General features: G+C 33.7%; 2 protein-coding genes across 2 annotated transcripts; both read left to right on the forward strand.

The window, feature by feature from the left end:
* Positions 1 to 666: 666 nt before the first annotated feature.
* LOC147383960 (U1 small nuclear ribonucleoprotein 70 kDa-like) lies at positions 667 to 16,795 on the forward strand. Its single transcript, XM_086424776.1, has 10 exons — positions 667 to 881; positions 1,864 to 1,978; positions 2,067 to 2,146; positions 5,295 to 5,370; positions 5,478 to 5,542; positions 5,778 to 5,840; positions 7,726 to 7,807; positions 8,262 to 8,424; positions 15,585 to 15,662; positions 15,872 to 16,795. The coding sequence occupies exons 1-10, from the start codon at positions 783 to 785 to the stop codon at positions 16,491 to 16,493; spliced, it is 1,443 nt and encodes a 480-aa protein (XP_086280902.1). The 5' UTR covers positions 667 to 782; the 3' UTR covers positions 16,494 to 16,795.
* Positions 16,796 to 20,184: 3,389 nt separating this feature from the next.
* LOC147383961 (alpha carbonic anhydrase 4-like) lies at positions 20,185 to 26,783 on the forward strand. The gene is made up of 7 exons (XM_086425272.1): positions 20,185 to 20,338; positions 22,044 to 22,270; positions 23,211 to 23,317; positions 24,047 to 24,149; positions 25,810 to 25,968; positions 26,052 to 26,105; positions 26,332 to 26,783. The coding sequence occupies exons 1-7, from the start codon at positions 20,236 to 20,238 to the stop codon at positions 26,422 to 26,424; spliced, it is 846 nt and encodes a 281-aa protein (XP_086281398.1). The 5' UTR covers positions 20,185 to 20,235; the 3' UTR covers positions 26,425 to 26,783.
* The last annotated feature ends 696 nt before the right edge of the window (positions 26,784 to 27,479 follow it).

The following is a 27,479-nucleotide window of genomic DNA, read 5'->3' on the forward strand; positions in this document are numbered from 1 at the left end:
AACTTCTAACCCATGTAGGACAAAAAACGTTTGTTAAAATGTGTGGTAAAACTTAGGGTGCTGAACATTTCCCATATATATATATATATATATATAGGGAAATGTTCAGCAACAAACATTTTGACAAACATTTTGGCAAAACATTTTTCAAAATATGGGTTGCAGGTTTTGGAATGGGCTGATTTTTGGTGAGAATGATCTCTACGGTGAGGAGATCATCATCACCAAAAATCAGCCCATTCCAAAACTTCTAACCGATCAAAAATGGTTTATAAAAAATGGACGGTCCACCATTTTTCAACCTGTAAACATGGGGCTAGAAGTTTTGGAATGAGCTGATTTTTGGTGAGGATGATCTCCTCACCGTAGAGATCATCCTCACCAAAAATCAGCTCATTCCAAAACCTCTAACTCATGTTTTGAAAAATGTTTTGCCAAAATGTTTGTCAAAATGTTTGTTGCTGAAAGGGACCCATATATATATATATATCCGACCCTACAAAACTTTTGGGTAAACGGACATCGGGTAATATTACCCGAATTCTTAAACGGGTAGAAAAAATCTTATCCATATCGGATCTATTCGGGTCGGATATGTCTATTAGATGGGTATTATCCGACCCATTTCTGGCCGTACTTAAGAATTGAAGGCCCAAGTAAAGTAATAGTTTTACAGTAGAATTCATAAACTAAAAACTCATACTTAATGGTATCTTCTTCAAATCAAGGAGAGTGATAGTTATTTCTCAGAAACCCTAGTTTCGAATTTCGATCTCTGAAAGATGGGAGATTTCAACGATGCTTTCATGCGGAACCAAAACGCGGCAGTGCAGGCTCGCACCAAAGCCCAGAATCGCTCTAATGTTCTTCAATTGAAACTGGTTTGTTTGTTTGATTTTGTTTTTGTTTTTTTCTTCTATTTTTATCGTTCTCTTAGTGCAGTCTTTTCTTTGTTGATGTTTGATTTTCTTTGTTAATCTATCAAAATAGTCCATTAGGCTTTTATTTTAATTTATTATATTTTTTCTATGTAACGTGTTCTCTAATATAATTATACATTAATTTACTCATGAACATATTTTTTGTTGAAAAAAAATTAAAAACCATAATATCAAGATATTAGTATCAAATCCCATATTTTTTTAACATTTTTAAATTACCAAATTGTATTATATATCAAATCCCACATTTAACAACATCCATGAATAAAATCACAAACAATCACAAGGAGATAAAAATTGTTTAGTTTGTGTGTGAAACAACGCCTAAAAATCGTGTTTAAAACATAAAAAACAAGAATTTTTCAAAGAATCATGTTTTTTATTTTTATTGTTTTAATCTTCAGAGGTATAAGACGTGTTTAAATTGGCGTTTTTTTTTTTTTTTAATTTCAAAAAAAAAAAAATGTCATTTTTTGTGTGACTATGGATTTGCCTTTGAAGGATTAACTGGGTCTCTAGTTCTTCCATTAATTCATCTATGATTGAAGTAGTTTGTTTCAGGTCAGTCTGAGAGCTATCTTATTCAAAAGTAGATGAGGATCTGTTTATCATTTTTCCATCTCTTAATAGTTGTGGTGAAGATTAATATGATATTACTTCATTTTCTGTAATAATTTTGCCATCCCTTGCTAGCTGGAATTGCCAGAGATTTTGTACCCTAATTTTGGATTGAAGATCTTTTTTCCTAAAAAAAGCTCGTTAAAGTATTATTTATGTGTGGGTGGGTTGGGGGGTCCAAACAAATCCTCATTCTTGGAGAAGAAAATTTCATTAGGGAAAGTGGGTGTGAACTTGTGCAAGTGTTGTCCTAAGTACTCAATGAAAGCTTTGATCATTATTTTTTGGGTGGTTATCTTTGCAGATTGGGCAGAGTCATCCAACTGGTCTCACCTCCAACCTTCTGAAGCTGTTTGAGCCCCGACTTCCATTGGAATATAAACCACCTATCGAGAAAAGGAAATGCCCATCTTATACAGGTGTTGATAATTTCACGGTTCCATCTTTATTTTGATATTATTAATGGATTGAATATAGTCCTAAGAATTGATGTCTCTGTCTTTAAAGGAATGGCACAATTTGTAAGCAATTTCGCAGAGTCAGGTGACCCTGAATATGCTCCACCTGTCAAAGAGGCTGAAACTTCCGTGAGTTAACTTGTGTAATCCCTTATGCAATTATTTTCCTATTTTAAATGCTTAATTTCAGAAATTCATAATCTTCGCTTTTGTTCTGATGTAAATAAGTGAATTATTTTATGGATGGGATGATCTTCTTGATTATTTTTATATGGATCAAACGTGTTGTTTATCTTTTTTTTTATTTTTAAAATCTTTCTTTTGATTAATGGCTGTTCCATTACCGTGTCCATGATGATCTGCTTTGTGGATACTATTTCACTTGATTCTTTGATGCAAATGAAAGTACAAGAAGGATTGAAGGAAGGTAGTTAAACAGAGTTCATTCAACAAGGCTGAAAATCACCCTAGATTAGAGTGCATATGCTTACAAAGTGAAGAAGATTTTCAAACAATGAGCTGCCTAGGATATTCTCACCCTTGTACTGTCTTTATAGGTGATCATAATAAAACAATGTGAAAGAAAAAGAAAACCTTCCTTTATGGAAAGTACAAGATAATAAAGCCTTTTTGGAAATATAATATAGGTATTTCCAATATCCCAAATCATTGTGTTTGAAGATAATTGAAGTCTTCTCTTTGGGGATTGCAAGCCAAGCAAGTGATAAAAATCTTAATACGATCTTTCAATGCCTTTTTATCATCTCTAAAGTTTTAGCTTAGTTCTTCTTCCTTTTTTTACCCTGATAAATGAACATTTTATTAAATGGGGGGATGGGCGACCTCCAAGAAGAAGAACAAAGTAGGATTAGCTACTGCCACTACAAATCAAAGCCCATCTAAAGAGGAAATCCTCAAATAGGACACCTTTAAACTCTTTAAATAACTTACATAAAAAAAACCCAAAACCCAAAATACTAATGATTAACCTCTTGTAGAGAATGCCTATTATTCCCTTCAAAGATCCCTCTCAATCCTCCCATTCCAAAGGCCCCTACAAATTGCATAGAGCATAAGCTTCCATAGAATCCTCTCCCTAACAAATACCATTGTGGATCTCCAGCTTTGGAATAGATGAATCATCGATCTTGGAAAACACTAAAAAGATTGGAAAAGAGAGAGAAAGTGCACCCAGACCATACTGGCAAAAGAACAAGGAATAAGTAGGTGATCCGCTCTTTTTTCACTGGATTTTCCCTTGAAACAAAAGTAATGCTTTTGGGTCTAAGATGGTCAAAGGTTAGGAGTTTGTCCAAAGTTGCAGTCCAAATGAAAAAAAATCACTTTGAATGGAATTTTAGGAGCCCAAATCACAAAGGCAGGGAAAATGGGATCTTCACACCCTTAAGAGTGGTATTCATCACAGTGCTTCTTGTGGTCATCACTTGCCCAACATGTATTTTCAAGGTTTACATTTCCAAAGTTTATTTGATGACTTCTACATTTAGTTCCTCCTTTCCCTTGATTACCTTCTTTGATAGTTTTAGAAACAACATATTGTTTATTTTCCATGTTACCAAGCCTGAATTTATTGGTTCTCTGAGGCATTTGTTCATTGTTTTGGGTCTTAAGTAAAATCCCAATGCTAGTTGCCTCCCTTACCATTGTATTTGGACTTTTAACATATTTCAAGCTATAAAACATCAGAGTATTAACGATATCTTGAGATTGTTTTAGATTTTATAAATAGCTTTCTAATGCATTTGATGGCTTTTCCACATATTTGATCGGGCTACTCGTAGTTGTACTTGTGTCTACTTTTGGAAATGGAGGGTCATATCTCCATTTTTTTTTTTGATAAGTTAAAATTTTATTAAAAAAGAGGACGAGATGGCCCCGAAGAACAAACTTATCAAAAAGGGGCGAGGGCTACTTAGGCATCCTCTAAATTACAAACCACATCCCACCTAATAACGAGGTCCTCAAAGAAGATACCTTTAAAACCTTATACAATTTCCCCCAAAAGAACAAAAGACCCAAAATAGACAGTAGAAGATCCAGATGCGGAAGCGCTTTCCCCAAAAAAATTCGATTATTTCTCTCCTTCCAAATTCCCCAACAAATGGTGAACAAGTGAGATTCTAAAGAATCCGTTTCGCTCCTATGAAGGGGCTACCCAACGAACCCTAAGTTGCAAAAAACTCCTTAACCGACCTCGGAAAACAATCCTTTACACAAGAAGGCCAAGGAAATGTGCCCAAACCTCGTGAGCAAGATCACAGTGAATGAGCAAATGATTCGCCGTCTCCCCTCCCTTAAGCAAAGCAAGCATCCAAGTTACAAAGGAGATCCCATCGAACCACAAAATCTTCAAAGAAAATGCCCTTAAACTCTTGTGAAATCTTTCCCCAATGGAAAAGTAACCCTAACACATTAAACTTGAGCTCTTTAAAAGGTGACTCATTTCCTTAAAAAATTCGCTTATTCTTTTCCTTCCATAGACCCCAAAAAATGGCAAATGACAATAGACTCCGCAAAATTCGCTTAGAACGACGAAAAGAAAGCCTCCAAAACATCCACAAGTCCAAAAGATCCCGAATCATGGGTGGTAAACAGCCTTCCATACTGAAAAGGCTAAGGTAATGGGCCCACAACTGATTTGCTATTTCGCAATGCATGAAGATGTGGTCAACCGTTTCAAAGTTTCTCATACACAAAACAGAACAATTTGGCATTTGAAAACCTCTTTTAATGAGTTGATCTATAGTGGTTAACCTACCCAAGGATGCTTGCCACGTAAATATTGAAATTTTGGAGAGAACCTTTGTACCCCAAATCGTGGAAGTGAGGAAAAGTGAAGTTAGCTTCGGAAGCGTATGGTAAAGCCCGCCCCCTTTTGTACAGTTGATCCTAATCATTAGATTACACATTTTTGCGCAGTACTTTGTGTAATTTAATGAACATTAGAAATGAAGTGGGTAATTAAATGGTTAAGATCATCCAATCACTATCATTCTTGGGTCTTTTAATTATTATTTTCTTTCAACATGCTAAGATTCCTTATGTCCTGCTTGTTTGAAGTTCATTATATAACCTGAGGCTGTGATATTGGTGCTTGCCTTGTTGTTCTTGAATTCTTAGCCACTTCCCTTGTTTGATGCGTGCCATTCTCTCTTTAAAGTGGGTGGATGCCTCATGTTAATTGCTTTTATTGTTTATCAAGTAGCCGACATCTGATCTCATTGCTTTTTTTGCCGGTACTTATTAATGTTGACAGGTGCAAAGAAGAGCTCGAATTCACAAGCTACGACTGGAAAATGGAGCAAAAAAGGCTGCTGAGGAGCTAGAGAAATGTCACTGATTTATCTTTGCTTCTAATTGTTATGATTTGAATGGTTTTGATGCATGTTATTCTAAGCAATTTGTGGTGGCTTTGTACGCATTTCAATGTTTTATGCAGATGATCCATCTAATGACCCAAATATATCAGGAGATCCGTACAAGACATTGTTTGTGGCAAGGCTTGTGAGTAATTTCATATTGTCTTTCATTGTCAGTCTCGTGTCATAATTTTAGAGAAATTCTGTTGCCACGCCAACTTTTAGTAACAGCACCCCAAGTCACATGATGTTAACAATAATACAACACACATCTTGGGGTGCTTTTAGTAAAAGTTGGTGTGGCAATAGAAGTTCTCTAATTTTATCACAAAATAAAAGTTTTGCTTCAGATGACTTACAGGGTGTTATGGTTACTACAGAACTATGAATCAACAGAGCACAGAATCAAAAGGGAGTTTGAAGCTTATGGTCCAATCAAGAGGGTAGGTACTTTTAGAGCATCCCCTGAGGGGCTCAGGTTATTGCCTTTTGACTTCGGTAAGAGGTTCTGTTATGTTTCATCTCTATATTTTTTGTCATGATCCCCAACCCTCTCCTTGAAAAAAAAAAAATCTCAAAATTTTGAGCTCCTTAAAAATCTGTTTTCTTCCATATCCCTTTTTTAAGTACTTCAAAGTTTTCAATAAAGAAATGTGGGGTATTAGCCAGTTCTTTGCAATAAAATCACTATTCATTACTGGGTAGGCTCTTACATATAACATAGACAATGGACTAGTCTTTAACTTTCTTTTAGTGACAGTTCTCTTTTTCACAAGTAAAAACAATCTCAATATCCCCTTTACATTGATTGATAAAAAAAAGGCCCTCTATATATTTGTATCCGTTGTGTTAATTCTGCAAGAACCTCTTAAGGGGATTCTTATTAGGTTATATTCTGTTTTAGTCGCCCCTTTGGTTGCCAGCTTGATTGCAACAAGGATGACAGTATCTTGGGTGGTAAAGCTCTACACTTTTGAGCATGCCCAGTAATGCATGAGGATTCAAAATTTCTAGCCTTTCTCTCAACTTTGAGAGGGAGGCTATTGCATTTCCCCTGTTCTACTATATCATTGGTGGGCGATTAACATGATTATTTTTCCAGTTGGGGGTAAGATCAGGTGTCCTAATTCAGTCTTGTTTCATGGACCATGATTAACATTAAATCTGACATGTGGCATGAACAAAATGATATTTGATGCATCACCTGCAGTGAGGACCTACTACACCTTAATGTGAGTGTTAGTATGACCGCTGCTAGTGATGCATGGTTCGACTTTTCTAGCCTTCATTTTAACTTTTAAAGCAAGAATTCTGAGTATTTCCCTCTAAATATCACTGGGGATGAGTCAACATGAATTGGGATTAATAACAGGTTTCCTTGCCAGTGATGGCAGTATGGGTTTGTTTCATTTATCCTTCCTCTGATAACTCTCTGATTTTATCCAAAAATCTCCTAGGGACTTAGGTATTATCCTAGTTTTTTGTTGCCATGTACCTTTTGAAATTCCAATTTAATGGTCGTGCACATCCGGCATCATAAATCGGTAAACTTTAGTGGGCAGGATAGTGAGGCGTAGTGCCTTTTGGCCTTCATTTTCAAACCATATGAAAGGTGAGGGCATCGGCTTCCCTTGTTTTCTTGGCCTAGGTAAAAAACTCGGGAGTATTACCACCCTTTCCTGTTATTTCAATTCTGGATATTTGCATTTATGTTTTCTACTGAAAATTTTATTTTATTTACTTCAAAGGTCAATCGAAAATCTATCAGCCGTTCAGAGGATATCCTGGTATTTCCTATGTTATTTATAAGAGAGATTCTATTGCCACACTAACTTTTGCTAATGCCACCCCAATTCATATGTAAATCACCAAAGAATTATCACACATCTTGGGTGGCATTAGCAAAAGTTGGTGTGGCAATGGAAGCTCTCTATTTATAATTAGTTTTCTATTTTTTTTCTTCCCTGGTAAGGGGATGTTAAATCTGTTTCACAAATGGTAAATTGGGCTACATACATCGGTTTTTCTGCCAAGTCTAGCAATGGTGGTGATGCATCCTGCGTGTGGTGGAGCTATATACACCTTGAAAGGTGAGCATGGCTAGTGAGGCATAGTGCCTGTCTGCCGTGCCATTTTAGGATCGAATATTTTTGGAATTTTCTTAGGTCATACATTAGTGTAACATCTGACAGGCTTAAACTACTACTACTTATTTATTTATTTATTTATTTTTTTTTATTTTTAAAATTTCATTATCCTGCATTCCGTTTAAGATGAAATTTCTGTTGGTGACAATAGTTTATTTTGCTTCTGTTGTGAACACCTCAGGTTCGTATGATTACGGATAAAGAAACGAATAAGCCTAGAGGCTATGCCTTCATAGAGTACATGCACACTCGAGATATGAAAGGTTTGTTACTGGACGGCTTACACTGTATCAGCTAGGACTGTCAATGGATCGGGCAGACCCAAATCTGATCTGTTCCGATAACTTCGGGTGTAGATCGATAATTTTGATTCCAACAAGGATCCGATCTGATATCCTATTGGATCGGATCTGGATTGATCATGTCTTGATCTGATAAAATGTTAGAAATTATATTATAATTGTTTAAATATATGAAGTTTATCTAGATTTTGTATATCTAATCGGGTTTGGATCTTAATATTGAGATCTGATAAAAAACCCGATCCATTAATAGCTCTATCCGATACATATTGGACAGTTCTGGATCCGATCTGATCCTTATCGTATTCGTACCAAATCGACCATAATTTGATCCGAACGTGATCCATTGACAGCCCCAGTATAAGCTTCATTATCAGTAATGATTCTGATTATGGTTGCTGCTATATGTTTGTAGCTGCATATAAACAAGCTGATGGAAGGAAACTAGATAACAAAAGGGTGCTTGTGGACGTTGAACGTGGTAGAACTGTTCCAAATTGGCGGCCTCGGAGACTGGGTGGTGGACTTGGATCAACAAGGGTTGGAGGTGAGGAAGTCAACCAGAAGTATTCTGGCAGGTAATTTACCCTCTTTGCCTCATATTTCAATTCGTAATATAAAAAAAAAATTAAATTTCAGTTGGATGAGGGGTGTGCGCATATATTTGTGCATGCAAAGTACAAATCTTAAGTTATATGGGAGGTATTTTAGACTCTACAAGACTATCTGTCCAATCAAGATTTCAAAATATTTATTATAAGCTCTGTGGAGCAGTTGTAGGTCTTTGATTTTTCGTGGAAGGCCTGGAAAATTATTATTTTTGGATATCTTTGTATTTTATTCATGACTGATTTTTAGGGACCTAATTTATCTCTTTCCATTTTGGATTTTTAACTTATTATGTCATTACTGTCGAAGGATTTTTGTGAATTCCTTCTAATTCAGTGCTCGGGTGAGTCTTATCGTGTAAGTTGAGTTTGAGATATCAAATCGTACTTACCTCATCGTATTAGGTTAGAAATTGAGATTATGATTATTTTGAACCGACCAAATTGCAAGCCATATGCTCTTGGGCATTTATTGCCTCTAGAACACATCTCTGGGCCGTCACTTTGATAGCTTTCATCTGAATCACCATGTCTCCATGTCGTGTAGTTGCACTTATAACACAAATTGGAAAGGTAAGAACACATAAGGGAGGGATAAAGAATTGGATTGCTACTACAAGTATGGATAATTGGCAATTTCAGTCGTTGTATTGCTGATCAGACGTTCGACAAGTTGGCCACAAAGCAAAAATCTAGAGATTTCTTATTTGTTGTAGTAAAGGCTAGGTAGACGATGACTCTGAAAGATGAATAATGGAGGTTGTGGAGGAAATTTTTTATAAGTTATCAGGGGATGACGCATGGTACGTAGGGATCCGAATAAGTTCTAGAAATTTGAGCCAACTCATCTAAGTCCTAGTGGTTAAAAAAGTTTGGTTGACTCGGTTGAAGTCTCAGCCATGGGCTAAAGGCTTGGATGATTGGGGGAAGATGGAAGGATAATGCAATGTGATAGAACTATTCAATTGACATGATAAAAAATGTCTGGATATCCAATCAGGAAAGATCTCAGAAAAAAAGGATTGAATAAGGAAATGATCTTGATTAGATACATTCTTAATTAAGATTTATTTACCAAAATAGATAAGGAGAAAATTGACAATTGGATCAATGAAGATCCGAAGGTTTTCCTTTATAAATATAGGGTTAGAGACACTAATAGGTATGTTTTTTGTTTTTGTACCCCTACATTGTTACTTTGCCATTTTTTCTATTTACATGAATTGGGCATTGGAGGAGTTGTGTTGTAGGTATGCATAGGAGAACACGAGGTGAAGATCCTTAGCCATCGGAGTAGATCTCAAAGTAGTGCAAGTTTTTTTGCATTTACAACGTGTACGAGAAGTATCCAATAATCATTTCTCATTATATCAAACTTCCTTTTTTCTTATTGTTCCCTTTTACCAACTGGCCCGAACGTGTTACGTTCTCGGAACTACAACCTTAATTTTGCAAATTGACTATTTGACTCGATGTACTTTGTGCTAATGGTGGTTAATCAAATAACCAGATCTGTATAACAGGTAATAGGATGGAATTAATGGTACTGACTAGTTGTTTACCTATAACCAGGTAGTGATGCAATCAATAAGGTATTGCTATGTAAGGCGTTAAGGAAGTTATTAATGGCAATAGGGTGTGAAACAACCAGGACTGGATATTGTTATCAAGCTCCATGGAGGCAATGATTATGCCCTGGTACATTTAGTAGTGTTAATCGGAGGCACTTGAGGAAGATATTTCATGGGTGTTCATCCATGGAGGTACAATACAAGACTACGGATCTTTACATCCTAATTGTGCCTACAACACAACTTCTCCGACACGCAAGTTAGTTAAACAAAAAAAATGGTAGAGTAACAGTGTAGCAGTGAAAAAAACATATCTATCGGTGTCTCTGTCCATATATTTATTGGAGAAATTTTATAATCTTCTTTGATTCGATTGTCAATTTTATCCTTATCCATTTTGACAAGTAAATCTAAATTAGTAATGTTTCTGACCAAGATCATTTACTTGTTGAATCCTTTTTTTTTTTTGGGATCTTTCCCAGTTAGAGACCCAACCATTTTTTTTATCATGCTAAATGTTTATTTTTTGGGGGGGATTTGGGCTGATTGAGTCATTTTGCTATGTTGTCTTGTCCTTCCGTCTTCTCCTTCGATCATCTGAGCCTTCAATCCATGGTTAAGATTTCGACCAAGTCAACAAAGCTTTTTTAACCGTTCGAACTCAAATAAGTTGGTTCCGATTATTAGGACTTACTCAAATCCCTAGGTGCCACATATCATTCCCCAATGTCTTACAAAAAATATCCTCCAATCCCACCTTAGCCCTTCCCTCACACCTCAAAAACATCATTTGGCTTGGCGGAGGGAAGAGAAGGAAGAGACAAATGATCCCAACCTCAAATTGTATGCCTTGCTCCATGGAGGCGGATCAAATGGTTCCTAGGGACGCAAGTGAAAAGCCAAGTTATCAACCTTCTTGCTATTTGAATAAGAGAAAGAAAATAGGGTGGAGATGAGGTAGAAAATGAGGATTAAAATGAAAGGAGAGAGTGAAAAAGAACCTAAAGAGCTAGGGGCTCACCAACAAGAATGCTTCTTTCTCCACATTGGTCATGATCGTTTCATATCCAACACTCTTCTCAGAAGGAGAAGGTAGTTTCCATACATAAATCCTTTTGGCTTAGCTCGACAAGCGAATATATTTGATCTTTGGAGGAGTTCCAATAAGAGAAATTGTGTGAAAATATAAACTAGTGTTTTCAGAGGCGCTTGAGGCTTAAGCCTCGAGGCGAGACACACCAAAAGAGTGCTAAGGCATTAGGGTGAGGCGACCAAACATCTGAGGTGTGATTGAAACGCAAATGTTTTTGCTGAGGTGTAAGCCTTACTTGTAAATCAATTTTTCATTTTTAAATTTACTTTTATTTTCATTTAAATATTTTTATACACCTATTCTTTCAATACTACTAAACAGGTTGCTATGGATATAGTAGAAAATGATATCACATGATCAAATAAAAAAGAAGATGATATGTATGTTGTATAAGCATTTTATAAGGTGGAAGATTGAAAGTGTTTGGATCTTGAGATTATTTTTTAGTGGTGGACGTGAACTTTTTATTTTTATGTATTATAATGGTGAATTGTGGACATGCTTAGTATTGAGATTGGCTATCGGCTCAGTATTATACGGGATTAAAACTTGAATTTCTATGAGGATTGAAACTTGAATTTTAAAATTAGAAATATATGGTTATTATCTTATTTTTTGTTTTTAATTTAAAATTTTATATATTTTATATATTGAAACTTGAATTTTAAAATGAGGCTTGCGCCTTATGCTTTGAGATTTACGCCTCAAGGCACTGGAGATCCCAACGCCCTGCCTCATGCCTTAGCATCTGAAAACATTGATCTAAACTAGTAGGACATATATAAACAAATAGAAGGCATGAACTTGCAAATTGAACTTTCTTAGCACCCAAAAGACGATCTCATTTGGACCAAGCTCTTAATTCTGGAAGCTATGATTGGGTGTTTGCATCTTGTCTTTTCATAATCTGACGGACCATGGATTATTGTAGATTTATTGTGGTAGACAAAAATATATTATGCGCTCATCAATAGTAGTCATTTCCTCATGCTCTTTAAGGTGGATGATGCAATGCATGATGATAATAATTATCGTTTGTCCAAGAGCTACCTTGATGCAGGACGGGAGGGAAAAATACTAAGGTTTGCAATAAGGAGTAATACATTTAATGGAAGAAAGGATTTAGGGCTAGGTTTTAGGTGCTAAAATGGCTAAAACTAGGATAGAAGGACAACATAGGTTATGGCTGGGTTTAGGGGGATTTGGGGTCCAAAGGGTGCTGTATTTTCCATTGCAGCAGGGTATGATACTAAAGTAATAAAAAAAATAAAGAAAAAACGAGAAGATGAAATGGAGAAAAGGATGATAGATTGACCTTGACTTCACACCAAGGATTTCAATGGCTTCACACCATTAGACGACTTTCATAAAAGAAAACCTGTAACTTTTTTTCTTCTTCATTCATTCATTGTCAAATAAATCGTAATACAATCTATATAATATAGAAAATCAAGAATTATAATAAAACTGAAATTCCAAATAGATAACCTAATTTTCATAACCTTATCTCTCCTAAATTTCTAATCCTTATAAATTTAAACAAAAGACCAACTAAAGTTACCAAACTACCCTTAAACCCTTAAACATTATATTAGGACCATGGGCTAATAAAACATGAAAATAAGCCTAAGACAAAAAATTAAATAAACATAAAATCTAATCTTCAAGCTTTGATGTCCCCATCATACTTGATTGATGTAGAAGAGCTCCATAATGAGGTGAAGGGAAAAATAGAGATCAACCAAGATTGCCCCTCACCCAAAACAAAAATTCATTTCTCCTTATTGTTCTTCATTTCACTTTCATACTTAACTCAATGAAGATGACGAATTTCTGGGACACAATACAAGTTCCTCGGACTTTCCAGAGAAGTATTGGTTGGCCATTATAGAAAAAAGAGAGAAGAAAATGTACGAAAATGGTGGAATTGATCATCTCTTTTTTATGGGTGGAACAGATTCTCTTGTTGGAATCCAAGAAATTAAGTGAGGTAGTTGGAAGCAAAGATCACCCCTTCTTGTTTATGGACAAGGCAATTTTGCAAACAAAAGGCGTCATCTCTTATGTAATTGTTGGGGGCTGAATTGAAAGGACGTAATGATTGACTTGGGAAAGGTGAAAAGATGTCTCAAAGAACGGAGACCGAGCATTATTACTAGCCATGTCTTCAGGAAAATGTGAAGGTTTGCAAAATTGTTATGACTCTATTTGACACGTGCTCCGAAAAATCTTGAGATACTGGGAATGTGTTTCCAAGATCATGAATTGGTTATGGGGGTTAACAAAAGTATATTTTTCTCATACAACTATGTGTTACTTCAAGATATGCATAATCCAAATTTTCGACCTGATATAACGAGATAAGTATGACTGGTGGTCCCAAGCTCTATTTATTCGGTGAGACTTATCCAAGGCGTTGAATTAGAAGGTATCTTCGTCGATCCTTCGTTAGTAACAATACAATAACAGACCCGATAAAAATAAGTATTAAAGTCCAAAAGAAAAATGGGTCAATTAGATATCTAAAAATCAACCATGAATTAAATGCTAAGAGATCTAAAGAGAGAATTTGCCCAATTCCTCTACGAGACATCAGGGAGTGACAAGTATTCTGTAGAGCTTATAAAGGATGCATCTATGACGAAATGAAAGATAACAAACCACAATGACTCGTGAGAACTAAACAAATAGCTATTGGTATCTTACTTGCTTACTTTTTTTTTTTTCACTTCCCTTTTGGTTCAAACTTTGACTTGAGCCTCAAAAATGAAATTGGTAAATATTTTACTAGTGTGAATGTCAAAAAGTTTAATGAAGTCAGTTCTCAATTGTTAGTGGCATGTATCACGAGGTATGAAAATTGAAAATCTCAACCACATTGTTGTAAAGATCTCACCAAGAGTTTTCCAGTAATACTACTTTTTTTTTTTGGAGAGAGAGACGTGGGATATGATTGGCTGCAATTAAGTATTTTAGTAAATTTGTACTTTTAAGCAGCTTAAGGGATGGCTTGGATGGTCTCCTTGACACAACAATCACATATATTATAAACTGTCCTCTGTAGAATTACAGAACTTCCTTAAATGACAGTTTTATAATAAGTTGATAGCAAAGGGCTTATATGGAAAAATGTGGCAAAAAAGCTTCATGGTCATAAAGGGTTTGGGGCTCATTAGGTATGGTAAAACTGATATCTGAAGAGATGGGGCTCATTAAGTGTATTACAGCTGATATCTGAAGAGACTGGTTAACAATGGTGTGGTCTACCACTTATACCTTGAAAGAATGTGAAACTAAGCTGAAACTTGGTAGTTTCTCTTGGGGCAACTCAAGTCTGTTCGGCATTGGTTGTGTTTTCCAGATTTTCAAAGGAGAATCATTCATTTATATTCTGATCCTATCGGGACAGTGATTCATATGAAGCTGACATGGGCTTAGACTCAAAGCTCAGTTGGTTTGACCCATTGCAAAGAAACTTTGAGGGTGGCTTCAAGTCCAGCTTACCCATAAAATAAAATGAAGCTGACATCTTCTCTCCCTTTTGTGGCTTAAAACCAGCCACAAGGTTTAGCTTAGGAAAAATGTGGTTGAAAGAAACTCTAGCAATGGTAAGAGGGAAGCCAAGCTTTGAAAATGGGCGGATTGCATTCTTTGCTAAAGAGTGTGAGTTAGTAATGTAGGACATCTACAATTCTAATTAGAGTCTTAAGTAGTTTCTTAATTCTAGTAGTATTTGTTTCTAGTTTCTATTCTAATAGGATTTGTTTCTATTTTTTAGTTTTAGTAAGAATTATATTTTCTAGTTCTATTAGGATTTCTATTTTCTAATTCTAGTTGGAAGTTTATAATTTGTTTTTAAGTTTCTATTTTTGTCTAAATTCGTTTTTATTCTTTGGCTATTAATTAGAAGTGTCAAAGTTGAGTTATAATAGGTTTAAGAAGTTATTATGTTATAGATAGATTAGAAAAATTACTTTTAAGTATTTTAGAAGGTTTTTAAGTTGTTATGATGAAGTTATCTATATAAGGAGCTTCAAATACGAATTTTGAGTTAACAATTCATTCAATAAATTTTGAATTTAGTGATATCTCATGTTTCAATTTATTTTTCTGGTTTTCCTTTTTTTTTTCGAAACTTGAATCTATTGATTCAAATTGGTTTTGTGCGTTTCATTGAACACAATCTTTCAATTCCTTTCGAATCTATTGATTCACACATTTCCGCAACGTTAGTTAGTGGGGGACCATTTAGTTTTAGTTTTTTTTTTTTTGTTTTTTGGGGGGGGGGATGATGAAAAGAGAAGAATTGGAATGCTTTTTTTTAGATAGGCAATTGGATTGGTAATGTTGCATTCTCAATCACATCTCTGATACCAATTTGCTCTCATGCATTTAATGTTCCTTTTTTTTTTTTCCTACAACAACAACAATAATAATATACTGAATTGCCTTCTTTAACTGCTTAGAGAGCCACATCAGGTAGCTTCAGGAGGACCACCTCGATCCGAGGAACCAAGGACTAGAGAGGATCGTCATGTTGACCGGTAAGATTAAACTTGCTTTTATTTTTGTGTCTACTTGATCATAGATGTAATGTCTTCTTATCAAGTATTTGTTATTAGTTACTGGCATTGAAATGTCTCTTGATGGATCAGGTCTTTAGTTGCCATTGTTTTGAGCCATTCAGCTCTCCATTGTTTGATGTGTCATCTCTGCTTAAAATATGTGATTCTATATAAAAACTATGTTACAGGGAAAGGGAGAAATCCCGTGAAAGGGGAAGGGATAGAGATGTGGAACGTGAGAAGTCTCATGAGCGCTCACACGACAGGACTCATGATCGTGATCTGAAAGAGGATAGACACCACAGGGATCGTGATAGGCACAGAGACAAGGACAGGGAGAGTGATCGTGGGCGTGATCGTGATCGAATGCGGGACCGAGACCGAGGTCGTGGTCATGATCGAGCACGGGACCGAGATCGTGGTCGTGATCGCCCTCGAGAGAGGGACAGGGATTATGAACGAGGAGAACCTGATCGCAGTCGTGGGCGTTCCCGTGACACAGATCTTGACTATGATCGCGTTGAATCGAAGCATGGACGTGATCGACACGTTGAAAGAGATGAGGACTATGATCGTGTGGAGCCTGATCATGGGCATGGGTATGAGCTTCCAGAGACCGATGATCATCTTGAACCTCAGGGCCGCGATCATGACTCAGAGATGGAACATGACCGCTATGATCATACAGAACCCGAGGGTCTCCGATACAGCCGTTCAACTTCTGAGCCACATGAAAGAGAGAAAACTCAAGATCGTGAATGGGATTACAAGCACTCTGAAAGATCTGCTTCTCGTGAATACGAGCACTAAGAGAGAAACATTACTCTCTACTTTGTAAGTTTTCGACGCTACAAGCTCATGTTTTATCCTTAGGAACCAATATATTGATATTCTGTGTGGAACCTTATTTCCTTTGGTTAATTAAAAAACTGATTGGGGGTAGTAAGCTGGACAGTCTTTTTGAGAATCTGTTTTGTCTTTGTAATTGAAGGAACTACTAGGTTTGTGCTTGGTTTTCATTCTGGGACTGTAAATCTTGTTTGGTGTAAACCTTTCACTATGGGTGTTTGGCACTATGAGACCATTCGACTGGCTTGGCATCTTCTTCGGTATATGTCCGTAAAAACTTAAACATTTCCCCGGATGACACATAACCCTACACCGATTGCATGATCGTGGAAGATATTATTGTCGACTTCTTCTTTCATGATATAATGAAGTCTAGATATCTGTTACTGTTCTCGGATAATTTGATTGCAACCTAAATCACCCTTTGTAGAATTACATATATTCTGAATAATTCACTTATTTTAAGTTAAAAAGAATAAAAAGCATTTTTACGAATTTTATGTCTTTTATGAATTTTTATAAAACTTGTTGAAAAAAATGCTATTGTATCTTATTTTATGTTGTAAAGTGTACGCTTGTAAGTTGTAACGTGTAACAAAAGTTTGATTTTTACACCTGAAAGTATTATTATCCAGATTATTGTATTATTCTGAATAATTCACATATTTTAAGTTAAAAAGAAAAAAAGCATTTTTTAATAACGAATTTTACGTATTTTACGAATTACATGTATTCCCTTTATTTTTTAAGAAAATCAGAATATATGTAATCTTGGGTTTCTATGATTTTGGTTTATTTTTTGTCATTTTGACCCATATATGATCCTTAATTTCATTATAGGTCTTATTTTCTTTGAGGGCATGGTTTGTATTGGTCCGAGTTGATTGCCCTTCACATGTTGAGTGATCGAATCAAATTTACATATTTTCTTGCCCGATCATAGAATTGGACTATCCCATTCTCAAAAACACTCAAATCGTACCACACTCATGTGATCGAGGCTAAATTTTATTTTATGAAAAATTTCACCAATATATTTTATATTTGAATTTTTTTATTATTTCCAAATATATAAAAAGATTGTGGGTTCAAACATATACAAAAATCAAAATTTTTTTAATTACTTAATTTATTTTAACATAAAGTATACAACAAAATGCTTACATCCACCCCTTGACCTCGGTCTTCTCCAATGGATTAATAAAAAATAATTTCATTATCTTCATCTTCATCTTGAAATAATAAAAAACAATCTTTGATTTCTCTTCCCAAAGCAAGCCATCTTCAACCTCTTAGAGGAAATCTTTTACTCTAATTTTCAACCCTAAAATTAATCTATTTTAACCTTCAAATCTAAAGAACAATAAACTTGTCACTCTAATAAAGAAAAATAAATTCAAAGCGGGCATGTTAGTTTGAAATCATAGGTGTACCGTATATCTTAAATATTTACCAATTGACATATGAGTACATAAGATTAACTACTCAAAAATGGGAGAGGGGCAAAAAAATCAAAGTGGGTTTTCATCTATTTAAAAACATTGGTGGTTAGGTTAGGCTAGAGTTGGGTTTCGATGTTTCCAACCGTTTAGACATAAAATCCAACAGTTGAGATTTATGCATATCTTAATAACACATATCTCGATGATAAATCTCAACCATTGGGCTTTGTATTTAAAAGATTGGGATCATGTATTTTTTACATGAGTCAAAGGAAACTGACCCTATCTTAAATATTCACCAAATTATGGAGGGGTTTCTAAATCACCCAAAAACTTAGGGTGGGGAGAGTGGGGCAACATGGGAGAAAGGGGTATCTTAAGTGATCACCAAAGTATATAGTGGGTATTTAAACTAGAAAAAAATATTTTAAAAATTGAGGGGTCCACCCTGGCTTCAGCTGACAAACACGTTAAGTATCCCAATACCAAGTTCCAAAGAATAAATCAAGAAACATCTTTTAAAAAAGAGAGATATATTTATATATATTTTTATGTTTATAAGATTCAATGAAACCTTAAACCCATTTTCAGGCTGTAAAAAAAAAGGAAAAAGAACAAGAGTACAAAGATTCTCAGTTACACACCTCCCTTTTATCTATTTGCCCCCCACTTCCCACTCACTAGCTTACATACAACAAAACCCATGATAAGTTCCAAATCCATTGGCTATAAATCTTCAAGCAAACTCTTTTTAGAAACATAAATCACAAAATTCATCAAATCTTATTGGAATAATTAAGAAAAATTTACTAAAAGAGTGGTGTGACTTAAAAAATGGATGATTAATTGAAAAAAGAGAGTACCAAATCATTGTTTATTATATAAAAAATTAATAATTTGATCGTTAACTATTTCAAAAATCGATTTTTTATTCTACCAGTGAATTTTTTAATATCCATTTCTCTCGATTTTTTCCTAGACCTATTTATTGTGAATTTGGATATACTTGTTCAATATAATTAAGAAGAAAATAACAAAGAAATTAAAAAGTAAACTAAAAAACTTCAAGATCTATGTGTTTCGGCAACAATGCTTATGTTCAGCTATAGATTCAATATTCTTCATTAAGAAATCAAAGGAGGTCAATACAACAGATAATTACTTAAGGTTTTAATCTCAAATCCAAGTCTTGGAACCCTTATACACCTCTTTCTCTACTTCTATCAAAACTTAGGAGAAGAAAATTCTAATCTAATTTTTTTAAAAAATCCTCCCAATATTATTATTTATGATGTAAAAAAGAGGACTCCATCCTAATCGTTAGATTAAACACTAATCCAATGACTGGAATAAAAAACACGATAAATGACACTATCCTTTGCCGTAGAATTTTTTTTCGAATTTAACCAAATTGCCCAATCCAAACTCTGTTATTATTCAAAGAAGGTTGCCATGTGTAAAGCTGGGCAGTGTAACTTGAGTGTAAAATCTTCTTTGGAAAAAAAACATAATTTTGTCTTACCGTTAAAGATTTTGGTGGATATTTGAGATACCCAAAATTTAAAACCCTTGTCTAAAATGCTCCTGAAATTTGCCCAAAATTCCATCGATTTCTTGAATCTTTGGGATAGGAGACTTATATTAATTTACCAACTTTTTTTTTTCCCCCCCATAAAAGCTATTGCTTTTTTTTTTTTAAAATTTTTTTTTCCCAAAATCCTTCGATTTTCAACTTTTGATTTATTTGACAAAACTATCTAAAATAAAACATTATTTGTTGTTTTTTTTTTCCCCATTATAAGAAGGTGAAACAGTATAAAAGATTTAGTAATTAATCAAATAAAAGATCACCAAAAGCCAAAGTTGCAAATGAAAGGATTTTAAGCCAAGAGGTTAAAGAAAGGGCATCGAGATCATTTTCCTTAATCTTTCATAGAAGACCATGGTCAAGGGGTATGTCATCATCAGTAAATTAAACACCCTTCTCTCTCACAACACAACACAACCCCCCCCCCCCCCCCCCCCCCCCCCAAAAAAAAAAAATAATAATAATAAATAAATAAAAGAAAAAAAAAAAAGAGAGCTTCTTCTGTCATACCAATTTCTACTAAGAGCACCGCCAAGATGTGTGCTAAAAGCTCTCTTTCAAAAGTTGGGGACATTTTAGTCATTTTGTATGACTTTTTCCACAGTTCTACTATTGGTCTTCTGCTTACTTAAAGCCAGCCAGCAGAGATCAGAAAATCAGAAACAACACCACAATGTCCAACAACACCAACACCAATCTTTTTTTCCTTCTCTTCCTCACCATTTTCTCTCTATCATCTCTACTTCCACTCTGCAAATCTTCTCAATCTCATTTTGGTAATCTCCTCTTACTATAACATCATATGTTAACATTTATTTTTCTACCATTTTTGGTAAAATCCTTGGCTACTTTCAACCAATTTTTTTTTTTTCTTTCTACCCATTAAATTTTTTTAATTTTTTTAATTTTTTGAGATGGGTTTCATTTTATTTGAATCATCTTTTGCTCATCTATTATACCCCATCATTTTCTGTTTGTTCTTACATAAATGGTTTGCCCATCTTCATTCATATCTTAAGAGAAACAAAAAAAAAATGAAAATTTTCATGTTTTATCTAGATTTTATTTGTTCAAATCTTGATCTATTTTCCTCTTTAGTGATTGTATCTGAGCTTGGTATCTTGATCTAAACCATGTCCAACTGGTTTTTGGCCCTGTGGGCTAATCCATTTTATATCAAATAATAATCAGATGAGTACCCATTTGTGTAATTTTTTAGTTCTTTATGGGTTTTTATTTTATTTTTAGGGTATTTTAAAATACCCCCCTGTTAAATTGGTGATATTAGATTTATACCCTTGCAAAATGGAAGATTAGGTTTGCGTTTTCTTGATAATTTAATGGTAATTTTTTTTAAATGCTCTTCAATTATTTAAATTATTAAATTTTGGAAAAAAAAAAAAAATCTTTCATGGGTAAATCATCAAGAAAAAGCAACATTGACTTTCAGTCAAAGGGGGTAAACCTAATATCACCAATTTAACAAGGTGGTATTTCTAAAACATCCTATTTTTAATTATTGAAATGGGTCTTCATGAATGTTTCTTTGATGTAGTTTACATTTATTTTATTTTTAATTATTGAAATGGGCTCTTCATGAATGTCTGAAAATAACCAAAAAAAAAAAAAACTAATATCACCAATTTAACAGGGGGGTATTTCTAAAATACCTAATTTTTAATGATTGAAATGGATCTTCATAAATGCTTCTTTAATGTTATTGACATCTATTTTACTTTATTTTTAATTACTAAAATGGGTCCTTCATGAATGTCAAAAAAAAAAAAAAAAAAAAAAGCTGATATCACCAATTTAACAGGGTACTATTTCTAAAATACCCTATTTTTAATGATTGAAATGGATCTTCATAAATGTTTCTTTAGTGTTATTGACATCTATTTTTCTTTATTTTTAGTTACTAAAATGGGTCTTCATGAATGTCTGAAAATAACCCAAAAAAAAAAAAACAATATCACCAATTTAACAGGGGGGTATTTCTAAAATACCAATTTTTAATGATTGAAATGGATCTTCATAAATGCTTCTTTAATGTTATTGACATCTATTTTACTTTATTTTTAATTACTAAAATGGGTCCTTCATGAATGTCAAAAAAAAAAAAAAAAAAAAAAAAAAGCTGATATCACCAATTTAACAGGGTACTATTTCTAAAATACCCAATTTTTAATGATTGAAATGGATCTTCATAAATGTTTCTTTAGTGTTATTGACATCTATTTTTCTTTATTTTTAGTTACTAAAATGGGTCTTCATGAATGTCTGAAAATAACCAAAAAAAAAAAACAATATCACCAATTTAACAGGGTGGTATTTCTAAAATACCCTATTTTCAATGATTGAAATGGGTCTTCATGAATGTTTCTTTAATGTTATTGACATCTATTTTACTTTATTTTTAATTACTGAAATGGGTCCTCCATGAATGTCTGAATTTTTTTCAAAAAAAAAAAAAAAAAACAGAAGAAACAGAAGATGAGCATGAATTTGTTTATTTGAGAGGGAGAAACAATGGACCAGATAAATGGGGTGAGATAAATCCATATTGGAAAGTTTGTGAGAATGGAGATATGCAGTCTCCTATTGATATTCTCCACCATGGAGTGCAAGTTATGCCCAACATGGGAAAATTAAAAAGGGACTACAAACTATCTCCTGCTACAGTGAAAAATAGGGGACATGATATCATGGTAAGTAATTATTACTCATCATAGTCACAAGTTCTCTATAGTTTTTTTTTTTCAATAAAGGTCTTGATTTGATTAATTCGCGTCTCTTTCAATTTAAATAATTTTTAAAATTTTGAAAAAAAAAATCACGAACTTTATGAATTAATCATAGTTTTATAAATTTATTTGATTAATGATAAATGCACGTGACAAAACATACGCAGTCAGTACGTGGCAAGGGCATAGAACCGTTGATCTTGTCCTTGTGTATCCCGAAGAAAAAGATCTATGGTTTTGTGCCCTTGCCATGTCAACCGTGTATGTTTTGCGGTGTGGATTTATCACGGTTCAATTTATTTTGGATAAATTATACTTTCACCCCTTGTGATTTGACAATTGCACTTACCTCCCTAATAGTTATCTCAAACTGCTAAAAAATGATTTTTATTTTTTATAAAAAGATCATTTTACCTTTTTTAAAATATTATTCTTTTTTGAAAAAAAAATATCCTTGTGAAAAAAAAAGGATTCATGTGTAAGAGTGAATAGGCATTTTAATTATGGTTTTGAGATTTTATTTTTATTTGTTATTTTTGTAATAAAAAATGAAAGAATGAGAGGGTAAAAAAGTAATAACATATGAATTTTAACACCGTTAGTAAAGGGGAGGTAAGTGCAATTATCAAAATGTTAGGGGATCAACATGAAATTACTCCAAACTACAGGGATCAAAGTGTAATTTAGATCGGTAAATCTGTTTTTAATGTGTTCAGAAACTTCATGGTAAGGAGATTTGAACTCAGATCTATGATATCATCACTTAAAGACTTTACCAACTAAGTTAGTCGGGATAATTCTATTTAATGTTATATTCAATAAATAAAATATTCATTTTTTTTTTTATATTAATAAATATATATTTTTCTAAATTATTTAGTGGAAATGTGTGTTTATTGATCAGGTGAAATGGAAAGGAGATGCTGGAACTATTAACATAAATGGTACTGATTATAGCCTAAAACAGAGTCATTGGCACTCTCCCTCTGAGCACACCTTCAATGGATCAAGGTATGTGTAAAATGCATTTTACTAATAAAAAATGGCCAAATATTTTGCAAAAATTACTAAATCAGTCATATATTTATTTATTTATGAAAACAGCCAAATACCCAATTTTGTAATTATCTTTTTTACAAAAACAGTTGTATGTATAGTCACATATGCTATTTATTAATTTAATCTTCATGTTAACCTGCACTCAACTCAAGGGTGTAAAGGTAAATTAATCACATTGTAAGGTAACCAATTTTAAAAAAAAAAAAGGTATTTTAGAAACATCCCCTATACAATTGGTGATATTAGGCTTATCCCTTACAAAATGCAAGAATAGATTTACCCCCTTGACCGAAAGTCAATATTTTTTTTTCTTCATGATTTATAACAGTGAAAATTTGATATTTTCCAACTTTTGATTTAGTAATTGAAGTATTTAAAGAGCATTTTGAAAAGGAAAAAAAATCAAAATATTACCAGTAACATGACTTACGGTTAAGGGTGTAAACTTAATATCATCAATTTTACAGGGGGTGTTTTTAAAATACTCTCAAAAATTATGAAAGTGGGTATGTGGTCAATTTAGTAAATATTGAAAAAACTTGTCTGACTCAATAATTTCTACAAAATAAATCACTGTTTTAGAAATTTCCTCTAATTTTTTCTTCATTGATTCCTTGCTACTTTTGATGGTTTAGTCATTTTGATTGATTGATTGATTGATTTGTATATTTAATCATGCAGGCATGAGTTGGAGCTTCACATGGTTCATGAAAGCTATCATGGAAAGATAGCTGTTGTTGGAATTACCTACAAATATGGCAGACCAGATCCTTTCCTTACAAAGGTAGTTTTACTTCTTCTTTTTTCCCAACTTTTCTAGCATGAACTTACATACATATTAGGGTTGCAACTTTCTCCGGTTCAAATCGAGATTCAAATTGGATCAAACCAATAGTTTTGGGGTGGTTTGGTTCAATTTGAAATAAGTTGTAATTCGGTTTCATATTATGAAAATGAAGAATCGATTAATTTGATTCAATTCTCGGATCAAACTTGTATAGAACCGAATCAAACTCAAACCAAATCTCGATGCAATAAATAAATATATATGTATATAATAATTATTATGAAATATGTTAGGAGTAAGGAGATAGATTAGTGATCTTTTATGAATAAACTAAAAAAAATTTATGAATAGATTTGTGATTTATTTATGAAATTTTATGTTTGTTTTTTCATTAAAAAATATTACTTATAATTTATAAAATATTAACAATCCGTAGAATCGAATCGAATCAAAACGACTTTAATTCGATTTGGGTTGGTTTGGTTCTAATGGAAATTGATTCGGTTCTAGTTCTTATTTAGTGGAATTGACCTATGTCAGTTTGGTTCCAATTTGACCTCAAATCGAACCAAGTTGCACCCTGATACATACATACAGATATGTGTAAACATATCATACCAAGTTATATACACCCACTAACCTAATTCTTTGGAATTAATCCAAGTACTTAAAAAAAAAATATATGTTATTTTGCAGATGAAATATTAGTAGAAATAAATCTAATTACTATCGATGTTACCTGTTCTACAATCTTAGAAATTGAGAATAATACAATATTGTAATCTGACTTACGATGTGCAAATAGTTGAATTGAACCAAGGCACAGACTCAGTCGTTTTCTTTAAAGATATTTCGAACTTCTGTAAAATTGGAGTAGTGCAAGCAGAATATGACACGTCGTCCCCCATGATACAACGGCCCAATGTCAACTAATAAATCTTTTGTCTATTTCACCTTAGATAGGAATTGAACAACCAATGATAATCAAAGATGAAAACAAAAGGCATTAAGCGAGAATTTTTTTTACAACACAGAAAGTATAATAGACTTAGATATTCGTCAGAGAAACACTTTCCCCTAAGGTCAAACGAGTAGTTGATTTTTAATACCTTAATTAACATTAATGATACGTTAACAACAATTATGTAAGACCAAATGGTAAAAATAATAATTATTAATAATAAAAGGATAGAATTTTATCAAAGACACCTCACCGACTCGACTTGGTGTGTGTATTTGTTATTGAGTTGACTCGATGTAGAATTTTCCCCCTTGTGTTGATTTGGCGTGCACATGTGTGTGTTATTGAGTTGACTCGGTGTAAAATTTCCCTCCCGAGGAAAAAAAAAAAAAAAAAACTTCTCTCCAAGAGTACACATTGTACTTTACCATTAATAAAAGAGTTGTGATGAATGCACGCGGTTGGATAGTCAACTGACGTGACAAGGGGCACAGAACCATAGATCTTTTTTTATTGGGATACACTGCCCCTGTCACATCAGTCAGATATCAAAATCGTGTGCATATTCATCATTTTTGTTTTTAATAAAAAGTAGAAAGAGAAAAAAATAGTAATAATAAAATATAAAACTATTTATACTTGATTTTATTAAAATTAAAATGTATATAACCAACAGTAAATGTATTTTGTTTGTAGATAATACCCAACATAAATGAAATTGGAGCAGAAGAGATATATGTGGGAGTCCTTAATCCTGGAAATATTAAGTTTGGTAGCAGAAAGTACTACAGATATATAGGCTCTCTTACTGTCCCACCATGCACAGAAGGTGTTATATGGACCATTATCAAGAAGGTCTCTCTCTCTCTCTCTCTCTCTCTCTCTCTTGTTACCCATTATTCCAATATATGTACTTTAAAGTTGCTTTCCTCTGTTAGGTAAGGACAGCTTCAAAGGAGCAAGTGAGAGCATTAAGAGATGCTGTTCATGATGTATGTATCTGACCGAATTGGGATTTTTTTTTTTTTTTAAATTTTAATTTTTTTCTTACAATTGATGTGCTACCATGACCATCAGATTAGTTTATTTTCAACCATCTAAAAGTAGCTGATTAAATCAGATGGTCAGCATTAATCGGGCATAATAGGGTCTGGCACAAACATATATTTTACTTGGTTGAACTAATCAATTTTGCTTTGGTTTGGTTTGATCTTTCAGCATTGTGAAATAAATGCAAGGCCTCTTCAACAGCCAAAAGGAAGAACAGTATGGATGTACACTCCAAGGACAACAAATGGAGGCTCTGCTTAGCTTCACATTCACATAAAAATTAAGGCTCACCTCATATTACCTTTCTTATATCATGTTTTGATTGTTTCTTAGATATATATCACCTATTGTAGCAAAATAATTTGAACTAGGGAAGAAAAAAAAATAACTTTATAGAGATATCAATTGGCTTTCAAGGCTCAAATAACCAATGTTGTCTTTGATATGAATTTCACATCTATCCGACAAATTCCACGACCAACTCTGAATGTGAATCACCTTCCCTAGAAAACACTATAATTGCCCAAATGTTTAAAATGAAAATCGATCATTCCCCGCTCTTCGGTTTGGTTGTATGGTACAATAGACAAAAGACAATCGAGGGGGGCAACCTTACATATGCATGAAATGATCCTGTGGCATAGGCATGGGATTCACCAGTATATATAGGGTGGTGTTCGGAGGCCCTAAATAGAGCCAAACATTGTGCCAATGTATGGGTTAGAAGTTTTGGACTAGACTGATTTTTGTGAGGATGATCTCCATTGCTATACTCTTAACCCCATCAAAAGTGATTTACAAAAATCAAACGCTCCACGATTCTTCAACTTGTAAATTAGGGTTAGAAGTTTCGGAATGAACTGATTTTTGTGAGGATGATCTCTTCACCTATTTTGAAAATGTTTGGCTCTCTTTAGGGCATCCGAACACTTGTCCTAAAGAGAGCCAATCTTTTTTCAATATATGGTTTAGAAATTTCAGAATGGATTGATTTTTCGTGAGGATGATTGATGGTGAGAACATCATCCTAAAAAACCTCAGCCCATTTTGAAACTTCTAACAATCCCATGGAAGACAGTTTACAAATAATTGACAGTGCTTCAACTTGTAAACTTGGGTTAGAAGTTTCAGATTGGACTGATTTTTTGTGAGAGTGATTTCCTCACCATAGGGTTAATTCTCACAAAAAAAAAAAAACAAAAAAAAATCAGCCCATTCCGAAACTTCTAAATCATATATTGAAAATTGTTAGGCCCTCTTTAAGGCCTTCAGGTGCTCCCCATATATATATGAGAAGCACAAAGACTCCCCACCTT

This window comes from Akebia trifoliata, chromosome 15, assembly GCF_017979445.1.
Source record: "Akebia trifoliata isolate Shusen 1 chromosome 15, ASM1797944v1, whole genome shotgun sequence".
Taxonomy (NCBI): Eukaryota; Viridiplantae; Streptophyta; class Magnoliopsida; order Ranunculales; family Lardizabalaceae; genus Akebia; species Akebia trifoliata.